This window comes from Hermetia illucens, chromosome 2 (genome assembly GCF_905115235.1).
Source record: "Hermetia illucens chromosome 2, iHerIll2.2.curated.20191125, whole genome shotgun sequence".
Classification (NCBI taxonomy): Eukaryota; Metazoa; Arthropoda; class Insecta; order Diptera; family Stratiomyidae; genus Hermetia; species Hermetia illucens.
In genome coordinates, this window is record NC_051850.1 from 151,126,025 (window position 1) to 151,148,129 (window position 22,105).

Below are 22,105 nucleotides of genomic sequence, written 5' to 3' on the forward strand. Positions count from 1 at the left end.
CAAACGAATTAGTATTTGAGTTGTCTTCATTGCAGTAGTCGAATTATATAAATCTAAGGCTGGGAATTGAGCATTAAGAGCTATACTAGATGAAGCGCTCGTGGGACCGGTAATACGCAGATATACAGTTCGTTGCAAGGAGGCTTGAAAACTCTTTTCATCATCATCATCAACGGCGCAGAAACCGGTATCCGGTCTAGGCCTGTCTTAGTAAGGAACTCCAAATGTACCAAATATAAATCCCTAAAAACTATCTCACGTCCTGGCCTACATCATCGCTCCATTTGAGGCCGCGTCTTTCTTTTCGACCAAAGTTATTACCTTGTAGGATCATCCTCACTCTTATATAGGATTATCCTCACCCAAATCTATTAAGTGGTCCGCCCATCGCAACCTATTGGACCGACAGTCATAATATCGCTCATAAATTTCGTCAATATAGCCTAGGGAGTCGCCTATTCTCCTGTAGGGAGATCCAACTTTCTTGGATAATTCTTTTCTCGCACACGGCTAAAAACCTAAATTTCCAAGGGATACATGAGGACGATTGCACAATAAAAGCTTTGATCATATGGTTAGGTGTTTCGGGCCGAATAGTTTTTAGTGAGCTGGAATAGGCTCTGTTGTCTGCTAACAACCATGAGTGAATTTCGTCATCACAGCTGTTATCGCTTGTATTTTTTGACCTTAGACAGAAGTAATTATCGACGAATCCAAAGTTGTGTCCCTCTATCTTCAATGTTCCGATTTCCGCCTGCTCGATCTGGATAAAGATAGTTTGTACCTCCCGGGTTGTTAATATCCTCAGCATAGAGCAGTAGTTGGGTGGACTTGAAGAGGAGGCATCGTAGATTATTATTTTCAGGGCCAGGTTAAAAAGGATATAAGGTATCCCTTATTCACTGTTCCACACCTTGAGCACCAGTTGCTGAACCGTCTCCATATTTAACCAGTTCGGTTGTAATTTCGTCGACTCCTGGCCACCAAAAATTCTTACCTCGATGAATTGAACAGATGCTTTCTTCCATGCTTGGTGGCGTATCTCCCCTCAACGGAGTTCGTGATATGTCTCTCGCTAGCCATAGCGGGCAGCTTCACGGGGTTCGGTTCGCATAAATTGATTTTCACATAATGGCATTACGCTGGTTGCGTCAACATCACAAGTTTCTATTTCTCCTGCTTTTCCTGATAAGGGAACAGTAGTGAAAATTTCTTTCTGTACTAAGTGCAAGCTTTCCATTGCATTAAAGGGTATGCCTTCACACACTTCCCCTGGGGGGAATCATGAAGCTAATGAGGCCTTGAAAATCCGCATCGACTTGACTGGTAGTGGATTTGAGGTCTGCGACTCCTTACAACTTAGAAATGCAATATGCTCAGATACGTCTTTCTTTTTGGAGGTGAAAATTTTCAGGACCACTAGCACAGATACTCATGTCGATAAGTCGAACTGTGCCCGCTAAAACGACTACATAAATCCGGTTCTATTCACCAGAGACAGACCGCAAAACATTACCCGCAGTTTGTACATCGCTCTAGCTACCTCTCCCTTCGCCTAGAAATTACATTCGCGACCATGTTCTTCTCGTTTCTTCTGCCTTTCTCAGCCTATGGATCCTCCTTACTATCTAGTCAACTGCATTGCAGTTCTCTTAACATGCAAGTACTGCCAATTAAGCTTGCCTGTGCTATGCTCTTTCGAATGGCTCTTCTAGAGTTTCCCTTTCCTCCTTTGGACAATGGAAGAAGACATACATCCAACTGGGACAGTTGGGTGTACTGTCCAGTATAAAGCTTTGCGCTATCTGCCATGCACTGTGAGAAATTGCTTAAAATTGTAATTGATCTCTCCCTGCCTTCTCTGCGTCCACACCTTCACACTGGGAATTAATCTGTCAGTCCATTGACCTTTTTCCTTTGTTCCTACCGTTATTGTCATTTGCTCAATGATTCCTCTCTTTCTTAATTTTTTACGTGACGATCAGTTGAAGGAGTAGGCCTTTTATAGATGAGCGTTACCTTATCGGCCAGAATATCGATTGGCATCATTCGGGTTCGGGACGGTTCTGAAGACAGAGCACACTGTTAAGGGCGGTGTTCCTCTACACCAGCAGTAAAGAGCCACTCCAGCTCTATAAGGAGGCTGCGGGTGCATCTCAGAACCCCCATACTTGACGCCATCCTTGCCAGGACCATGCTGATATGTTATAAATATTACCACCAATAATCGCTCTAAGGTATTTGTTTTCTGGTTTTGAAGTGAGCGGCTATGTTATGCCCCTCATTCTGATGTGAGCGATCATAGGACCCTTCGTGATAAGCACGTCCTTTGCTTTTCCTTCACGATAGCAGCCTTACTCTGTGTACCAACCGTACTGACAATCGCCTATCAAATATAGAACTCAACCCCAATATATTCATTCCAAACTACTAGTGACAATGATACCCTGCCCAAAACACCTTTCGTCCTGCAAAGGAAACAAACAACCAGTCAACCCGGTCTACCGCAGCACCATGCTGTAGGTGGATGAACCGGGTAATGACACCTTTGGATTGCTGTCCTGAAAGCCTTTCAGGATGACAGTCTAGTCTTCGAAGAGCGATCTCGCCGTGTAAACCATAAAATAGGTCACTAGCTTCACTACAAATGTCTAGGTAAAATTATTACATCAAATTTGTCCGACTGGAATAGACTGGACTGTGAGGTCTCTGTAGAGATCCAGATTTTCAGTTATCCTGTTGCTTTTCTTAACAGCTACCAGGAAGAAGAACAAAAAGAGTATATTTCCTCGGTGGGAATCCACCTGGCCATGCACTCCGCCTAATATTGTAAAATATAATGTATAATCATGTACTTTATCTTCAACGAACCACAGTAGCGGATCTACTTTTTCTTTGGCCTTTGTCAAGCGGAGTCGACTCGTCCTGATAGGTTGTGCCAATTTGTTCTTTCAAAGGCCTGATGTGGATGCAGTCGCGAGGCTTTGAAATTGCATAGAGCATTGTATAGGGCACTGGACGTTGGATGTCTCGTGTGACAGTGTCCATAACAAGAACAAAGAGGAGTGGTGAGAGGGCGTTTCCTTAATGAATATCAACAAAAACACGATGCGGCTTTGATACACCTGTCATATTTCGAATTTTACTTTTCGGATTGTGGATAAGTAATTGAACCTAGCGCACGAGTTCTTCTTCCACAAGGTGATGTTGTGTAGAGTATGCCAGTCAAATGCTTTCTCCAGATCCAGAAATGCACTGTAAAGAGAGCGATGCTTCTCACTGTGTTTCTTCATGAGTAAGCGTCAGTGGTTCTGCAGTTTTTGACAAACCCGTATTTCGCGAATGCGATACTGAAGAATGCGTGCAAAAATCTTGCTGGTATGGGACAACAACCGGATCGGACGGTAATTTGAACATTTTGCTGGACTTCTTTTCTTTTTCCACATTGGAACTGTGGTCCTTTTTTTGTGAGTCAGATGGTGTTCTACCTTCCTCAATAGACCGATTGAGGAATTCACCGAGTCGCAGTGTGGGTTCCAGCTCTTCGGTTTCAAGACCTCAGATGAGATGTCGTCAGGCCCTGTTGCTTCCCACAGTTTCATTTGTTGTTATCTTTACTTCCCGGTTGCCATTCTAAGTAAATTGGCCAGCGTTTTATAATCAAGAAACTTGTGGTAGAGGTACTTTTTTCGCAGACCTCCTTTAAGCCAAGTATATCGGTTGATGTACCGCTTGTTGATCCTGAATGTTGCATAGGGCGCTTTGTGGATCATGTCTTTAAATTGGTGCCACGATTCTTCTATAGTCGTAATGGTTGGTAATCGCATAAGTTCGATGATTTCTTATTATTATTATTCTGTTAAGGGAAAGTTGCACCGCGTCCTTGAAGAACTATTGTGCCCCTTTTACTTGTTATAGTATACCTGTTGATCATAGTATCTCAAGCAGGCCTGTAACCGTTAGGAACTTTAGTATGTTCCCCACTTCCAGAAGTTTCAGCTTTTCATCTGATATTAATTGTTCTCCCAGATGTATCGACCTACTTTGCACAAGTGCCGGACACTGTCCCAGGACGTGCATAGAGGTTTCGTCCTCCTCCTCACAGAACCTGCAGGCAGTGTCCGTAGATATCCCTAGGTGATAGTTCAGCCAACAATGACCAGTGAGAATTCCCACTATGATTCGGAGGTTCTTTTTGGTGAAGTTTAAGCAATCCTTTGTGCGCATGGGTTCATATCCCCCAATAAGCACCCTGGACTGCTCCATCCCTGGTAGACGTTTCTCTTCGTTTCTTAGATTCATAGCCATGAAACCGTTTCCGATTCCACAGATGATTTCTTCTTTCTTGTCACAAAATCGCCACCATTTAATGCGCTGCGGGCCAGGGCGTTCCTCCCGCTATTTTATCGGTGGCTTGATTCGCAAGAAGGTGATCAACGGCCGACACTGAAGTGCAATGGTCTCTTAGGGAAAGGCTTTGCAGTCAGTGACGGTGGTAAAATGTCGCCGTTTACCAAAAGGATGTTCGCAAAATCGTTCATATGCTCGCCATCCCCATTCCGCGCTCCAAACCCCTTTCCGCCAGGGCCGTTTGCTTTTTCACCCACATGATCATTAAGGTCGGTTGAAATGATGATATAATCATCCGCAGGCACGTTTCAGATTTTTGAATCGAGAAGTTGCCAGAAGGCAACTTTCTCGGCATCAAGTCGACCTGTCTGTGGTGCGTGCGCGGTGAAGAAATGAATAGTGCGATGAGCTAATATAATGGTCAGCTTTATCAGCTGGTCATCAGTTCGTTCGACTTCTTTAACGGCATCACTCAAACCCACAGAAGTAGTAATGCCAATGCCGTATTGAGTGTGCGGGCTATCAAAATAGAGAAGTTTATAACCGTTTTTGCTCCGTTCGCGTTCTATGTCGTAGCTTTTGGCACCGTACTATCGGATTTAAGAGCGCAGATATCAATGCCCCTTTTCTGAAGGGCTCTTGCAAGCTCCTCGGTCTTTCCAGTGAGGGTGCTAATATTTAGCGTGCAGACACGTATTTGATTTGTTCGGACTAATTTCCTTACGTCCTAACGCCGTGCCTGCGTCCTGTCCTAACATAAGAGGAATTATGTTTTCATTAATATTGGGAATCACATCATTGGTTTTAAGCCTCCCAATCCCACATTGATGAGAAGCGTTAAAAATAGACATGTTACAAAGTGTAAGATATACTTGCAGCCTACACAAACCTAAAGAGAAGAGCAGGAATGGTGATTTTCCTCGGGCCCAAAATTTTCGCCGGGATTAAGGTATTCAGCCAGTCCGGGTTCCTCCCTATGCACCTTCCGATCGGCTTCCGTTTTTTTCTAAACGCCACTAATTTGTTTGACAAGAGCTTGTGCAGATTTGTAAAAGAAAGCCCATATTATCGCCTCACATAAAAATGAAGTAGATGTTACATTCGCCGGAAAATATGGCTTGATATTACTCCCATATTCCATCTCCAAAATTATTTCAACGGCTGCGATCAAGACCGTAAATTATTGGGTTGACACCACCTGAGCAACTCTTTATCCCAAGATGGAGCTTACGGGTCTGAATTGAAAGAATATCCTTAGCTGCTTGGGTTGTCAAAAGGTAACTTTGAACAAAACTTCTCTGACATATGATGGACAATGATCTGAAAGGACACATTGAAACCGTAAAGGTTTCTCAAAATCTTATATTATGACTCTTTTTCCTATTGTTAATATACATACGATAAAGCAAGGGCAAATGTGACAGGAATAGAATGAAGGAACGATCGATCTCAGCAACTTGGGAAAAGCCATTGGACTGTGACACTGATCCCATTTATTAGGGATTAAGTTGAACGACAAAATGAAGAAATTAATTACTAGTTGAAAGAATTTTCATTGTTTATGAAGGGAAGAAGGGGCTGAAAGAAGCTCCGCGTCTGTTGTTACCTCCATTGATATTTCCGTTACCTTTTAGATACCTGCCTTTGAGGTTAATTTAAGTTCTCAAAATTATGACTATTTAGATTTTCAGTCTTTCTATTTTGCTAGAAGACAAAAGAAAATAAGCCAATTCTTTCTTTTTTTCGTTTAGGAAATGCCGTATCCGCGAATATTGTGGCAAAGAAGTACTTCGTGAGATAGCCTATTGCTACACGGAAGGAAGTTTCTGCCAAGCTTGGGTCGAGTCTCAAGTCCACAAGACGCCCCCTTTCGACTTGAAGCCTGTGGCTACAAGCCGAAAGGACGTTGTCAACTCAAATGCAATTGCCAGTGATTACATTCTTAGTGGAAAGGGCTACCGTGGTCCAGAATATAGCCCCCTCAAACTAAAGTGTGGAATTTCGTTAGTTCGAAGCAGTCGACGAAATAGCATCAATAATATGTTAAAGATCATTGGAGGCAAAACTGCCCGGAGGGGGCAGTGGCCTTGGCAAGTGGTCATTTTCAATAGGTTCAAGGTAAGATTATAACTCTCTCTGCTATCAACTATGTTTCGCATGATGCTCACCATTTTAGTAAAATTCTGTCGCAGATAAAAAACGGTTTTTTTTTAATAATTTATCTCGTATGCGGTCCTATTTAGGAGGCATTCTGTGGAGGAACACTTATTGCGCCTAACTGGGTGTTAACTGCAGCACATTGTGTACGCAAAGTGTTATACGTTAGAATCGGTGAACATAATTTAGATGTCAAGGACGACTCCGAGATCGAGATGAGGGTTGTCAAAAGTATTAAGCATCCCAGCTACGATAAGAAAACTGTTGACAGTGATGTAGCCCTTCTAAGGTAGGTGAAAGAGCGGAAACCGCTTTGAATAAATAATCATTTAACACTTCAGCTTTGAGAGCAATGTAGACAGCTATTCTTCCTACACATTCCAGTAATTTCGCTATGAATAAAGTTTTGTATTTATCTCCTCAACGCAGACTTCCAAAATCCGTCAGCCCAAGCCAGTGGATAGGATATGCTTGCATGCCGAAGCCATATCAACCTCTTCCCAAAAATATCCAATGCACTGTGATCGGTTGGGGCAAGCGACGAAACCGTGATCAAGCCGGGACCAGCGTCTTAAACCAGGCGGAGGTTCCTATCATTTCAATGGAGAACTGCAAGGCTGTGTACCATGACTACACCATTACCAAAAACATGTTCTGCGCCGGCCACAAACGAGGTAGAATCGACACATGCGCCGGCGATTCAGGCGGACCCCTCCTCTGTCGCGACTCCACCCAGCCGAATCATCCTTGGACCATTTTCGGGATTACTAGTTTCGGCGATGGTTGTGCGAAGAAGAACAAATTCGGAATTTATGCGAAAGTTCCAAACTATGTTGACTGGGTATGGTCAGTGGTGAATTGCAACGGGAATTGCAAAACGGGGACTGCCAACCGTAAACTCGGGTGAGACGATGCGCGAGGAACTCTAACGACTAACGAATCAAAGAATCTCTCTCTTAAAAGTGCTTTAAACATTTCCAATATCAAAGTAGAATATTAACTCTTTAAGACTATTTATTTCTTACTTTTGTAACCGTCGAATTGTCGGGGGGAGACACACGCGATAAATTTTCACTCTTTTCTTTTTCCATTGAAAAATTTGAGCTAGAAATTTTGTGCAATCGGATCAGAGGCAGCTATCCTTCATCAGACAGCCTAACTACTCAGCTCCGTCCGCTTTCAGTCAAAGACCAGAAGAGCGTCCTCCGATATTAAGGACTATCTCACTATTTATAATTTTGTTGACTCTCGCTTTTGTTAAAAAAAAATGCGAATCTTTTGCTTCTTACATAATGTAAATACGAAAATACGTAATTTAAATCGAAAAGCAATAAATACTGCAAAAACGATGATAATTTCTAGACTAGAATCGAATCTTTTTACTCAAGCACAATTTAGAGCCAGTCGTTTCAGATAATGTCTACTTCTAATTCTAATGATCATTTTCTAGTATTTTTTAATACTTGTACGTAAGGCATGCAGGATATTTTAGCATTTGTATTTATATGTAAATATTGCAATAAAGTGTTGAAAACTTCGATGAATCGTTTTGCGCTTATTTATCCTTTTTGGGGCAGAACAGTTGGAACTATGCTGGCGAAGGTAAGTACTTAATCAGTTTCTTTGGAGAGCAGCATCAGGGCGGGTTTTCCCTGATACTAACTCGTTTAAGCTATTGAGCCACCGATCAATGAAGAGAAGGTATTCCCGATGGTAAGTTTATTAAACTGAGGTATCTAAATTGCAGGCATAACGAGAGATTGGAGAAGAGGTAATTCCCCGCGGACCCGAGGCTTTTCGGACCTGCAGGAGAAAAAGGAAAATTAATAAATTGGAAGCTTGTGAGTTTACATAATTATCTAACTAGCTCAAAATGATTTGCCATATGCCCCTTTTCACCTAGAGGAGAAGATTTCTATTGCCGTGCGTTGAGTATAGCGAGCAGCAGATTAGGTTAGGCTTTGAAGTGCGTTGTCCTTATCCTTCGCCACACTTGATATATCAGAGCGCTAGGCAATGTACCAATGATCAGCAGCCCTTCTGCTAGGACTTTTAGTTCTTATTTAATGGTCACTTGCAACATTGATGCAAAATTTGTTGTTGTTCTATTTGTCACCTGGCACACGGCAGGATGCATTGTAGAATCGAGGGTGGTTGAGGTGCGGAAAACCAACTAGTCCTGAAATAAAAGGTTGTCTATATTCATCTACCGAGAGCAGACCGGGGACAGAAAACACTACCAAGATAGACAAATTAATCGGCAGTCTCGATGTTCTGGGCATTAATATAGGTAGCTCTTCCTACCTAACCTGCCATCACCAGTTAGACTAAGAGTCCTATAAATCCAAAGCTATTTTTCCAAAGGCCATGATTTGACGAGATATCAAACAGATTTCGTTAGTGTAATCGGGGTGTTTGAAAAAATCGGTCATTAGTGTCCTCAACTTTCTATGGACCAGGCATTATGGAGAATATCACCGGTAATAGGTAGGAATTGTATCGTCGACAGAATACAACCTTGCCAGGCACCACTTTTGAACTTTAAAATGCTTCAAAATTTGACCTCATAAACATGGGATATTTCACACCATCAAATGCCGCTCTGATTGTAGGATAAGTTTCTCCAAAATACCCCTCCGGCGTAGATCATTCCAGATTCACTTCATGTTCACGTTACCGGAATCTTTCTCAAAATCGAAGATGAGCAGGTAGTGCAGAGATGTTAACCCCATATGATCTTCCGAAGGGCTCCTGCTCTTTGTTGATGAAGCTTTCCAGGTGTTTCTCGGTGTGTATCAGGACGGCCTTAGGTATTTATGATGCGACGAGACGGAGTACGCAAGTACCGCCTCAGCAATTACCATCTTTGCCCTTCTTTGGAATCTTATATATCCCTTGTTCCACCCACAAACGAAGACCGCAGATTCGCAGGATTTGTGGATGAGTATAGGTAGCAGCTCTGCATAAACTGCAGGGATAATTATGTACAGTTCTATGGGAAGGCCGTTAAGCCCAGTATCCTTGATCTATTCGAATGCATTAATGGTCGAGATGATTTCTCTTCTATTTGTAGGAGCAGTTCCTATCCACAGGTTACATGACTAGTCATTTCATTCACAACTGGTGGAACTTCACCGGACATTACAAGGTTAAAAAATGGTGGTGCTCCCTTTACCTCTTAAGCAGCTCCCTCACAAGACCATCGAAATTCTGGCGACCACTTTCGTGATGCAGTATACCGTAGCTGAATCATTAATATTTGCGGCAGACACAGCTTCCGAACTGTCAAATTTGCATGCCCTGTTATCACAAAAAAATAGTTAGTCCTGAAACGCAAGAAGCAACATCTCAAAAGTGACATCGACAAAGAACAGGGTCTGCGTTAACCTGTGCCACCCATATCAACATCCTGCAGATCATTGTGAAGCAGTTTGCGGAGTTTAGATTCCCGCACTTACTATACACTTACTACTCCGACAGGGCTTATAGGGAACGTCGCTGTGGTACCGTATTTAGGCGAGGTATTCCACAGTTCGTGTCAGGATAGCTGAGTGGTTAGAGCACAAGGCTGTCGTGCGGACGGTCGCGGTTCAAATGTCACTGGTGACAGCGGGATTTTTATCATGATTTGATGTCGGATACCAGTCGACTCAGTTGTGAATGAGTACCTGAGCCAAATTAGGGTAATAATCTCGGTCGAGCTATTATTATTATTATTTCAGAGTTCTTAGTAGCTATTGGCAAAGCCACATCTAATGGCGCCAAAGGCTACTTTCAGCATTGAGGTAAGATTTCAAAGAAGCCAAATAAGTCGTTCGAACTCCAAAAAAAGCCCTCGCAGAGTGCCAGGTTGCTTGTATCGAGTAGTAACAATTGAAGGAATGTACAGGGTGCGGCAGCATAACTTCCTTTTTTCAAAACTCAATAAAAACTATTGTATGCATCGGAAAATATTTATTTATTTTTTATAATGTAGGTACATGTCTAAAGTTTTTATTTACATTGTTTTGAAGATCAAATCTGTTAGGTGACGTCCCCCATTCTCCATACATTGCGTAGACCAATTTCTGGCGTTTGTCATGACTCTTGTTAGCATAGCAGGTGTTATGTTGGCAATTTCTTCTTGGATGTTGGTCTTCAAATCTTGTAGGGTTCTTGGACGGTTCACATAAACACGGGATTTCAAAAAACCCCATAGAAAAAAATTACAAGGGGACAGATCGGGAGAGCGTGCCGGTCATTCCAAATCGCCTCTAATTGAGATAAGGCGCTCTGGAAAGTGTTCCCTCAAAACAGCCAACGATGCTCTTGAAGTGTGTGTTGTTGCACCGCCTTGTTGGAACCAAGTGTCCCCCAAATCCAAATTTTCAAGCCGTGGGAAAAAAAAATTATGTAGCATGTTTACATACCGGTCCGAATTCACTGTCACTGTAACCTCATTTTCCTCAAAAAACTAGGGACCAATAATTCCAGCTGAGGAAATTGCACCATACTGTGACTTTGGGTGAATGCAAAGGCTTTTGATGCAATTCTCGAGGGTTGGTGTCAGCCCAGTAGCGCATGTTTTGTTTTTTAACCGACCCACACAAATGAAAATGGGCTTCATCGCTAAAAAAACAATAGTACCCTCGGGAACGGCATCAAGAAGAAGCTCACACGCGTTCATCCGAGAATTGAAGTTACGTTCTGAAAGTTCCTGCACTATCGCCATCTTATAGGGATGAAAATGAAGATCATCACGAAGAATTCTTCTCACAGAACGATCGGATAGTCCAAGGGCAGATGCGTGTTTGCGCGCAGAACGCCCTGGCGATCGCAACATTGACGCTCTCACTGCTTCAATGTTCTCAGGTGATCTAACGGGCCAAGGGACTCCAGTTCTTCCTTTTGTCGCACTTGCAGTTTGTCTGAATGTAATGACCCATGTAACAATTGATTTGCGGTCTGGGACGGGAGCCAACGGGGCTAAATTAAAGCGATTCCGAAATGCACGCTGTGTTGCAATAACCGAACATCCGCTTGAAAAGTAAACCTCAACGGCAAAGGCATGCTACTCACTATTCCAACGCATGATGGCGATTGAACCGTGTCGGGACAAAACTTTACAGTATCCCCTCTTGAACGAGACCACTAGCGCTCCGTTATGACATCAACTAACTGAGTGGCGCGCATTTTAAAAAAGGAAGTTATGCTACCGCACCCTGTATATGGGTAGTATCGAACCACCCTTAAGAAAACCATTCAAAGTAGATAAAATTTTAAACCTTAATATTAAAACTGCAGAAGGCAAACGTTAGTTCAATCCACGTATTGAGTGGTCCTTCTAGGTACCGAGAGGGTATTCACTTCTTTGGTTGATATCATTGCTTAAGGAGTGCATCAGCTGCACGATCGATCAGCAATGATAGCGCCTTTTGATTTTGTCGACCCGGGCTCGTTTCCCATTTGATGATAGATGCTTATTTTCATCCTTGTTTGGCACTGTATGTGCAGCCTATATTCCACAAAAGAGTCAACGGAGATTTGCTGCGATTCCGCAACATTGCAGGGTTATCTGAACTACGCCAAGCCTACAGACGAGAACTCTGAAAGTAGCATTTTAGTTTTTCGCAAAGATATTTTCCAAATTAACTCAATAATTCCTTCTGGCTATATCGTGCTTGCTGGAGGTTTATTTAAGCGATTTTAGTGCCGACCATTCACTTCATTATAATTTGAAGTCTTAATTTATTGTCAGAGTATCTTCTTGGGACATACCATTTGTCTCTAACCTGTAATCTGTCTGGAACCTTAGGACGTGAAAATTCATATCGTACCCTCACCAAGCCTCAAGCACATATATCTCTTTACTACCTTCCATTCTTTCAACTTCAATTATTTTGGCCTTCTTTAATCTTGATAGGGTTTTTATCCTTTCTCCAGTACACTCCTTTTTGGCTTCTTCTCATGAACGGGAATGGGATGCTAACGAAGCTATATCTGATGCCGATGGCGTGGAATAATTTTTTTTTAAAAACAAGGCAATCAGAAGTGGGGCACATAATTTTCACCTTGGAGACCGATTTTTCAGCATAATTTTCACCTGGGAACCAGATTTTCTCTCTGCGTACCTATGTGGTGCACAAAAAGTCAAATAGGTTTACCTACCAATTTGTGACCTGAACATGGAATGGTCATTAATTTGCAATGTCCTAAATAGTTTCCTAGTGTCACCTACCGTTTAGCAACCCTCCGATTTTCCTCCGGCTGGTTTTTGAGACCTTCTTCTACCGATTGGAAATTTATCTCTTCCAGCCCTTCGTTGTTCTCGAACTTCGGAAGTAAGCTGCTTTTCTCAGCTTTTCTCTGCTTTTTCGCAGTTCCACCAATTTCCCTACCTTTTTGTTTCAGCGGTTCTGTCTTTCTTTCCTCCCGCCTCGTAATTTTATGTCTGTTTACTCGGATATAATCCTAAGTACTTTTCTGTTGCTTTTTCCTAGTTCACTTCTACGGTTTGCATTTTCCTCCCTTGGCCTTCCTGGGCATGATTAATAATTAAGGTTTTGTGTAAAACAAAACTTTATTCAACCTTCAAAGGTGTAATAGACAGACAGACAGTAAACCGATTTGAATAAAGTTTTGTTTTACACAAAACCTTAATTATTAATCATGCCCAGGAAGGCCAATGCCCAGGAACGCAGAAACGGTTACGGTTATTGATACGAAATTTTGTGGCAAAGTGGGGCATGTGAATCGCACTGCATACAGTCAGTAACATAGTTCCACGTTGAGTTTAAGGGATGTCCCCATACATGCAAAACGGGGGTGTAACTTTTTTCACCAAATGTAGTCATGAGGGGTATCAAATGAAAGGTCTCGATTAGTGGTATCAAATGAAAGGTCTCGATTAGTGCTTTCCGAAACCGGTATTAGTTTTGACATTGGTTTCAAAGGGGAGGATTACGGGGGCCCCAAAAGGATTAGGTACTTCAAGGACCTACTTAACCCAAATATCTGCAAAGAAATATAGTGATCTACGGACATGGTATCTAGGCCTCACAATGCTCTTCGTACCGATATTTGTTTAAATAAAGTTAATAATAATATATTACCAAGTTTATTATAAGTATATTTTCTAGAAATTGACTGCGAACCCCCTTAACTTTATCCTAGAATAATTAAAGTTGTCACTTTTGCGCAAATTTCTTGCATTCTGAAAGTCTTACACTGTCAGTATTACACTAATATGAATTGTTCGACAAACTAAAAGTATAAAGATTACGAGCTAGGTACAAAAGGGACCACTGTCCGCTTAAATATGTTTACATAAGAAATATTTAAATCTTTTAATATCCAAAGTGATTACCTTCCGGTTTCCTAACTTGTTTTAAAGGTGATTTTCATCAGAATATTCATTAAATTTGCCTTACAGTGGAACATGAACAATTTAAATAATTTAGGCTCCGTTTAGTAGTTGCCATCATTCAGGATAAATTAAACGACTGTAGGTGGTTGCGGCCGCTTTAGCAGATTTTTGTTGAAGCACGTACATTAAACGCACCACGATATTTTGTTAATTTCAGTTTCGCAACTTTCAACCCAACTAGGAAATTATCTGTTTATGCAGTTAATCTCTGTTGCACATGTACAAGACCAGTGAGCACGATTCGACATAAATTTGAGCCCCAATATTGTAAATCCTCCGTTTGAATATGGAACAAATAATTTAAGACCAGATGTAATGGAATAAGAGTGGAGTTTATGATCATCATTCAGACTTACAAGCCATTTCTGCTACTCAAATTCACGCACTGCACTTCTCGGCTACATTCTTATATAACATGTGCATGACATTAATTAAACGCTGTAACTCCTTGTAATCGAGACGCAAACGACGGATTAAATGTGATTCTCACACATTCGAGTTTATATCGCGAATGATCACAACAGCAATCCACATATCTCCATGGTAGTCCTCTAATCGGTAGTGTCTGAAGTGCTTCAGTGTTCAGAGCTAATGAACGTTGCAACGATGCCGACCTAAATTCAGAATGGACATTTATTATGCAATATTGATTATAAACGGTTTGTACTTCTAGGGTAATTCGCAGAGGATTGAGATTTTATAGTAAACATATTGCGAATTATTGTACATTCTCTGCCACGCTTCAATAGCCACTTGCCAAGAGCCGCACGATCTAAGTAGTCAATCGGAATGAAGAAACAAGCCGGGAAAGTACTAATCTAGGTCTTTCATTTGATATCCCACATGAGTATATTTGGTGAAAAAAAAATTACACCCCCCCTTTTGCATGTATGAGCCCCCCCTCCCCCCTTAAATTTGCCGTAGATTGATGTAACTCACTTTATTCGTCAGCGTTCACAGTTTCCACCTTTCCACCAAGTTTGGTGTCAATCGCTATAACCTTCTCCGAGAGAAATGCGTGTGACAGACAGATAGACAGACAGACAAAGAGACAGACAGACAGTAAACCGATTTTAATAAGGTTTTGTTTTACACAAAACCTTGAAAAGAAATGCATACCCCTGAGAATACTGCCCAGTGCAATTTTTGGATGTTACTTAGTTGAAGAAGGAAAGAATCTTTTCTACTAAAATTTTAATGGCTTCTCTAATAAAAGGTAAATACTCAGATCCAGTCATTTCGATGACTCAGATAGTCGGTATACTCCATGACAGTTGCATCGTTGGATGCTCTACCTAAAATATCACACGAGATATTATCTTATTTGTATGTCTCCATTTCACTCCTTTGAGGAGTGTAGGAAATCTATCTTCATTAACCGTCCGCAAAGTGGTATCCGAAAAAGGCTTGCTTGTCATCGCTCCATTTCAGGCCCCGTCTCTTTTTCTACCAAATTGTCCTTATAGACTTTTCGGTCATTCATAGACTCACAGTTTTCAATGAGATTGGGCTTCAGTTTCGTTATCACGGTGAAAAGTCTATAGCAGCGGAATAGCACAAAGATGAACACAAAATTTAATGACGACCGAGATTCGAACCCGAGGCGACGAGATCGAGGAGCTGACGAAAAGTTTACCTTAAACACGTTTTTGTATAATTTAACGTTATTTCAAAGGGAAGGTCATATACTCGCAGTCTCTCAGTCCGTGACTTGCAACTCCCTTCTACACATAGACTTCATCACATCATGTTTTTGTTTTATCTAGCAACAGTGAACAGAAAGCTGCTTCATAAGCCCCAATGATGTTCACAATTCAAGAGTTGTAAGTAGACTGACTTCTCCACGACCATTCTTCTGAACTTTGAGGGGGAAGATCACTTCGGTAAAAGAAGAAGATACTTAAAGTAGCTGAAGCCCTTAGTGGCTTTCGTCTTCCAGGTAAGACTCTGTAATTAATTAGCACCGGCGGTGATTGAGTGCAAGGACATTATGATGATTCAACTGGCCGTGTCGTGGCAGTACATAGCTGCGTATTTGTGACATTGTTGTACTGTTGATCATCATCACCATCATCAACGGCGCAACAACCGGTATTCCGTCTAGGCCTGCCTTAATAAGAAACTCCAGACATACCGGTTTTGCACCGAGGTCCACCAATTCGATATCCCTAAAAGCTGTCTGGCGTCCTGACCCACGCTATCACTCCATCTTAGGCAGGGTCCGCCTCGTCTTCTTTTTCTACCATAGATGTTGCCCTTATATTGCGCGATTGGTATAAAAAAAACTCGATGGTCCGAACTAATTCCCTCCTTATCTGGGGTTTAATTCCGTGTTTTTTTAATCGTTAGTTCGGTAGTTAGCTTGACAATTTCAGGACCAGCTTCGTTAAATGGGTTCTTGGTGTTTCTTATGTCTAACCTTACTTTCGCGATGCTTGGGTGGAGTGCAGTATAGAGCTTGTCAGGTAAGTCAGTCACAGTTTGTAGCGGTTGGTCATCTTTTGACGTGTCACCCTGAAGCGCAAATTCTGGGCCTCTCACCCATAGCTTTCACATCTGCGGCTCTGCAATTACAAAGGAACTGGGAAGGTCCTCGTGACCCATGAAAGGGCTTTCCATGGGTTGTCTCGTTTCTACTCTTGACTGGTACTCAGCCGCTTTATTATTTAATCACGTCAGCAATTGCATAAGCTACCTAAGATGATGTTGCGGACTTTGAAGATATACCGTGCCGCATCGTGATAATTTTGAACCGAAATTCAAAGTCGTGAAAATCTCGATGAACTACTCATCACGGTCGTAGTTATACTCGTATCTGCAGGCGTGTGACGACCTTTCGACATCTTCAAGATTGAATAAACTTCAGATATCGGTTTAGACTGCCCTGACTTTTCAGCTGTGTAGTTTCTAGGAATGGCCTCAACTGATATCGTAAGTAATACCTGCTTTGTAAAGTACTAATAAAAAAAATCAATCAAAAATTGTATACCGTCCTTTACATGTATAGGAACACCCCTTCAACTCAATTTAGGATAATGTTATTCATGCCTTTCACCAAATTTCGTGTAAGTAGGTATCACCGTTTTAGAGAAAATCTGCGTGCGGCAGATAGACCGATTGGCATGATGTCAAACGTTGGTGTACCCTTTCACTGAGGAGGGTATTACTAACCAGAGTGTATATCCGCACATACGTTAACATTTTCCTCTATGAACTTTATCTAAGCGTGACAAGCCTTCTATGTTTCTATGTACCTGCGGAAGCAGTGTCGTGGGCTCCGCTATTTGGCATAACATTTATACGCTCTGGAGAAGACATGCACCACAATAGCAGAGTACAGATAAGTTAAAAGGAGACTCCGATGAACAGAGGCAAAGTGCTTCTGGCAGCACCTAGAAGACTAGGTAAATGAGGATCCTTGAGGACTCGAATATTCACTTGTCAATCGGAAGATGGGGGCTCTACGGAATCCCTGCAAACTCAGTACCGACTACATGGACTGCATTATATAGAGAAAGGAGACCCTGAGCTGTCGTCTGCATGCAGACCGCTATGTGTACTTGACATAGTAAGGAAAGTGCTCCAAAAGATCATTAGGAGTAGACTCACTGAAGCGATTTCTGCTGCCGGAGACTTATCCCCAAGGTTGTTGGGCTTTAGAGCTGGAAGATCCAGGGTGGATGTTGTTATGGAGGTCGCGGATGTGGTTCATCGAGCCGAAACACACAGACGCCGATTCCGACGGTTAATGCCCCTCTTAACGCTTGATGGGAGAAATGCCTTTAATCCTGCAAGATGGACAGATATGCGAGGCAAATTAGCTGGCTCCTGGTTTCAGCGTTGCTTTGAAAAAAAAAAACGGAGGCAGTCATCTTAACTAGAAAGTGAATCCCAATCCTGCGTCCCATATCGATCGGTGAGTTGATTATAGAATATAGATTAATAGCAAACAGTTAAGTGTCTTGGTTTAACGCTCGACTTGAAGACGAGCTTATTTGAGCAAATCAAAGCAGCGATGAATAAGGCTGAGGTTAATTTCGAGCGTTGAGGACTTTATATCAAGCAGTCGACGTCTTCGTGTTGGTGCGAAGATATGGGCTGGTGCTCTTGGGAAGAAGGTGTAAGAACCTTCTGCAAGTACAGAGACCGAGACGTTTGCTCCAGCCTATCGCACTGTTTCAGAACCAACCGTGATGATGATCACGGGAGTGATCCCCTTTGTTCTTCTTGTTGAAGTATCTACAGATGCAAAGAAGAAGTCTAAAGAGGTTGCTCGTGGAGAAGGACAACGCACAATAACTGAGTGGCAAGTTCATTGGCAAAATGAACCTTATTAGCAATTTGGATCCGTGGTTGAATCGAAAGTATAATCAGATTCATTATTTCCTTACCCTACTTCTGAATGGACATGGAGAGTTTCGGCCTCACTTGTACGAAATTGGGCGCGCATAGAGGAGCTCTGTACAGACAACATGGTCAGGGAGATACAGAAGAGCGCTGGCGGGTTTTTCTTGTTGCGAAGAAGATTGAATTCGACCCTTCACTGGTCGAAATGACAAAGAGTTTTTTAGGGAAAGAATTGCATAATTTTAAGACTCCCTAATCCGGGAAAACGGGGAAACCTACTCGAAATGTGTCAAACGATTCGAGCTAGTTCTTTGATTACGGGGAGGTGTTTAGTTGGTAGTCCAACGGCGTACAAAAAAAACTTACCCAAACATTAAGAGTCGCTAGTGCATTCCGAACAACGTCAGACAGAGGTGCTTTCATAATTGCGGAACGGTGTGTATCAACATTCTTACTGTGGAGATGCAAAAATTGTACAACTGAAAGTTACCCGGTGGCCATAATGGCGAAGAGTAACGACGGGAGGGTATACCGCGCATAATCAGGGTGCAGCAGGAACGTTGGGACAATTCTCACAAATAGAGCTGGACGCACAGACTGACTACAAATATTCAAATTTAGGTTATACGCTGCTATCCACTGTCAGTTGACCCTGTTTCTCAACGGGAATTATGTATACCACCGGAATTGTCCAACATAAACATAACGATTCCCCTTTTTTCTTGAATGTCGCAGTGAATTTCGTCGTCTGGAGTAGCCAGCAATGCAATTGTCGACTCTCCTTAATGTGTCACCTATCTACTGCCAGTTCCGTCTTTCTATCACATCGCATACGAGGGTGAAGCCAGTGCGCCGATCAAGTTTTTCGTTTGAGATAGTATCAGGCCAGCGACGAGGGCGGATCTAGGGCTGTTAATACATCGGGCAACATGTAATTCTGTGCCGCCGTCGGTAGAAACTAGCTTCCTAAATATATAAATTGATCGACGCCTTCGGTGCTCTGCCCAATTATGTAAATAGGGAGAGTGTCGGACTGGTTTTGTTGGTTTTTATATTCAGTGCAACTCTACTTGCCTCTCCTTCCAAATCCAGAGGAGGAGAAAGATACCATCGGACATTGAATTCCTCCACGTCTTCCAGACAGGACAGCATGAACCACGTCACTAATAACAAGAAGAAGTAATATCGGTGACAGGATGCAACCCTGGCGGACTCCACTTTGGACCTCAAAATCCTCTGAAATTTGCCCTCGGTGCAGCACGCGACATTTTGTATCATCATATGTCGCTCTGATAGGAGCTATTAGTTTCTCCAGGATGCCCCTTTTTCATAAAGGAGATGAGGAACCTCAACAGGTGTTATTGGGTTATGTATTTTGGTGACGTGTTCTTTACACCTCTTCATCATCGTGGACGAGAAGTCAACCGTTGACGTTCTTCAGAGGACCATCGAAAGATTTGCGACCACATGTAAGCTCTTTCGTGAAGCAGCATACATTTCTGAAATCATTGCGATCTGTGGCATCTTCTGCTTTCCTGACCAACTTAATAGCAAATTCTATTTTGTCATGGCGTACACTACGCTGAACTTCTTGGGATTTCGCTTCGATTTCCTAAATCTAATGCCGATCGCGAAGAGGCTCTGTACTCGAACAGTGTGTCACCGATGACGAGACGGTGGAAATTGCAGAAAGCCGCGAACCTACCACTATTACTGTTACGGTCGCCAGAGCGTGCTTCCCCATCACATGTCCGAGCAAATTCATGTCAGATCCCACCTTGGCATTCAGATCACCTTTATGATGCTTCTCCTGAACCGCGTTTAATTACTCATAAAAAGCATCCTTCTCCACAACAGCGGACGTCCCGTTGATGCACAGCATTGAACAACTGTAATGCTCCTTAACCTGGCCCGAAATCTAGCAGTTAGAAATCTGTCAGAAATCGGCTCCCAGGTTAAGAGAGTGCGCTTTGCGGTATCCGGCAAAAACAACCCGACACTGGATTCGCGTCTGCTACCACTCGGCTTTCCAAAGTACGAAAGCACATTGCTGTAAGTAGGAGAGGAGTACTCTCCGAAGTCCCACCATCCTACTTCGTTTAGGCACAAAACGTTCGGTTTATTATTAGCGAGCATTCCACATTCTGCGGACCCTTGATGAAACCTTTCAGATGAAACCAGCATTTTCCAACCCTCAAGGTTCATCAGAATATCTGTAAATCCACCTAGAGAAATTGAAAATTGGCTTCTAAAGCAGGGAATTCGGTTGTCATATCTTTGGCCCCCTGAAGCGACTAAACTTTTCTAAGGTGTAAATCGATTTATCGAATTGTCCCACAATATACCGACGTGAGGAGAAGCATCATTGGCTTCTAAATAAAAATAAAAGCCTCGAATATAAATACAGCGTTAAATTGGCCGTAAGGAATCCAATTCTGGAGTTCAATTTGCACATTTGATATCGAGCTCTTAAGGAAAAGCCAAACAATAGTCCAATGAACAACTTCCGATATTCTTTGGTACATTAAAGATACAAATATTCTTTAAGGACAATAATAGGAAAGGGAATACCATTAAATATCTGTCAACGATGAATAACTGAACTTGTAGTCCATTGGGTTGTCCACCAATATCGAGTCTTACTCGGTGTCCCTTGGCCGGCAAAAGATTTTGTAGGAGTACCATACCTTGGATTTGGTCGAAAGTTCAGCTGATAACAATAAAACAACCTCCAGTATCGTGTTGAAGATGTCGATGAAAATACTAGAAAAAAGTATCGAAGTCGTAGTCACCTAGGGTAGAACAGTTTCCACTTTAGAGTCTTGATCACATCAACAAGAATGTCACCAGATTTTAATAGTACATAAGTTGCCATTCTCTCGAATAAAGGCGAAAATGACAGTAGATAGGTCCCTCATTAAGGAAAAGGGAACTTAAGTTAAAGTAGAATCTTGTGATAATTCTTTCACTTGATACTATATTGCGAAGGACTTTTAAACGAGGTGTTAATTTCTAGAGAGGAGAAATCTTTAAAGCATGCAATGTTGATAGTTGCACTGAAATTCAAAGCTGAATGATCAATGTGAAGAGGACTCGGACCTCCGATAATTTTATATATGATGCCAAGAATGCGTCTCGTAACGAATGAATTTCCATTTCAAATCAATCGTTCAAAACCACTGCCGTTGCCCCATAACTCACTATCTCATATTGAATGATCGCACATCTTTGTGCTCATTTGCTTGAGCCTCCATCTATAGATGCTTACATCTGTTGCCAACGAAAATGTCACTAGCAAAAAGTTATGATATGTTCTTTCAAATTTGACAAAAATTTATGGATAATGTCGGAAATTCTCACGACTCTATGTTCAATAAAATCTTTTATTGGACTTTTATGTGCCGTCGGCTACATTGAATCCATTCTATGTGATAAGCATCGTCTGAATGACCAGTCATATTGAATCAAAGTGCAACCGGTGTCCATTTGCTGTTGTTCTATGGCAGCTGGTTCCAATATCTGAATGAACTCATTGATATGTGGGGTAATCATTAGCATACATACATTATGGATTCATACATATGGCTACGATATATACGACGTGTTCAATTAATTAGATATCTTTCCTAGATGCACACGAATCTTAGCATTTAAGTAACCGGTTTTCACCGATGATGATTGGGAGCTGACGTTTTTGTGGCTTTTCTTATTCACTAATTATGATTTCATGTAGGCGCATTGATATTTAAAATAAATAACACTCAATCAAGTGGGAGCGATTAGCACTCATAACAATTTTGAAAACTGAAAGTATCATCCATTATGCTCGCACTCAGAACTCAGTCC

The 22,105-nt window shown here is 42.0% G+C and overlaps 1 protein-coding gene across 4 annotated transcripts in view; it reads left to right on the plus strand.

The window, feature by feature from the left end:
- The window catches only part of LOC119649189, a 102,375-nt gene extending 94,324 nt beyond the window's left edge, over nucleotides 1-8,051 (plus strand). For all 4 annotated transcript variants that reach the window (XM_038051215.1, XM_038051216.1, XM_038051218.1 and 1 more), the window contains 3 exons: nucleotides 6,102-6,468; nucleotides 6,594-6,796; nucleotides 6,937-8,051. In XM_038051215.1, the coding sequence (XP_037907143.1) occupies nucleotides 6,102-6,468; nucleotides 6,594-6,796; nucleotides 6,937-7,414 (1,048 nt within the window). In that variant the 3' untranslated portion in view covers nucleotides 7,415-8,051. The remainder of the gene's footprint in view (nucleotides 1-6,101; nucleotides 6,469-6,593; nucleotides 6,797-6,936) is intronic.
- The last annotated feature ends 14,054 nt before the right edge of the window (nucleotides 8,052-22,105 follow it).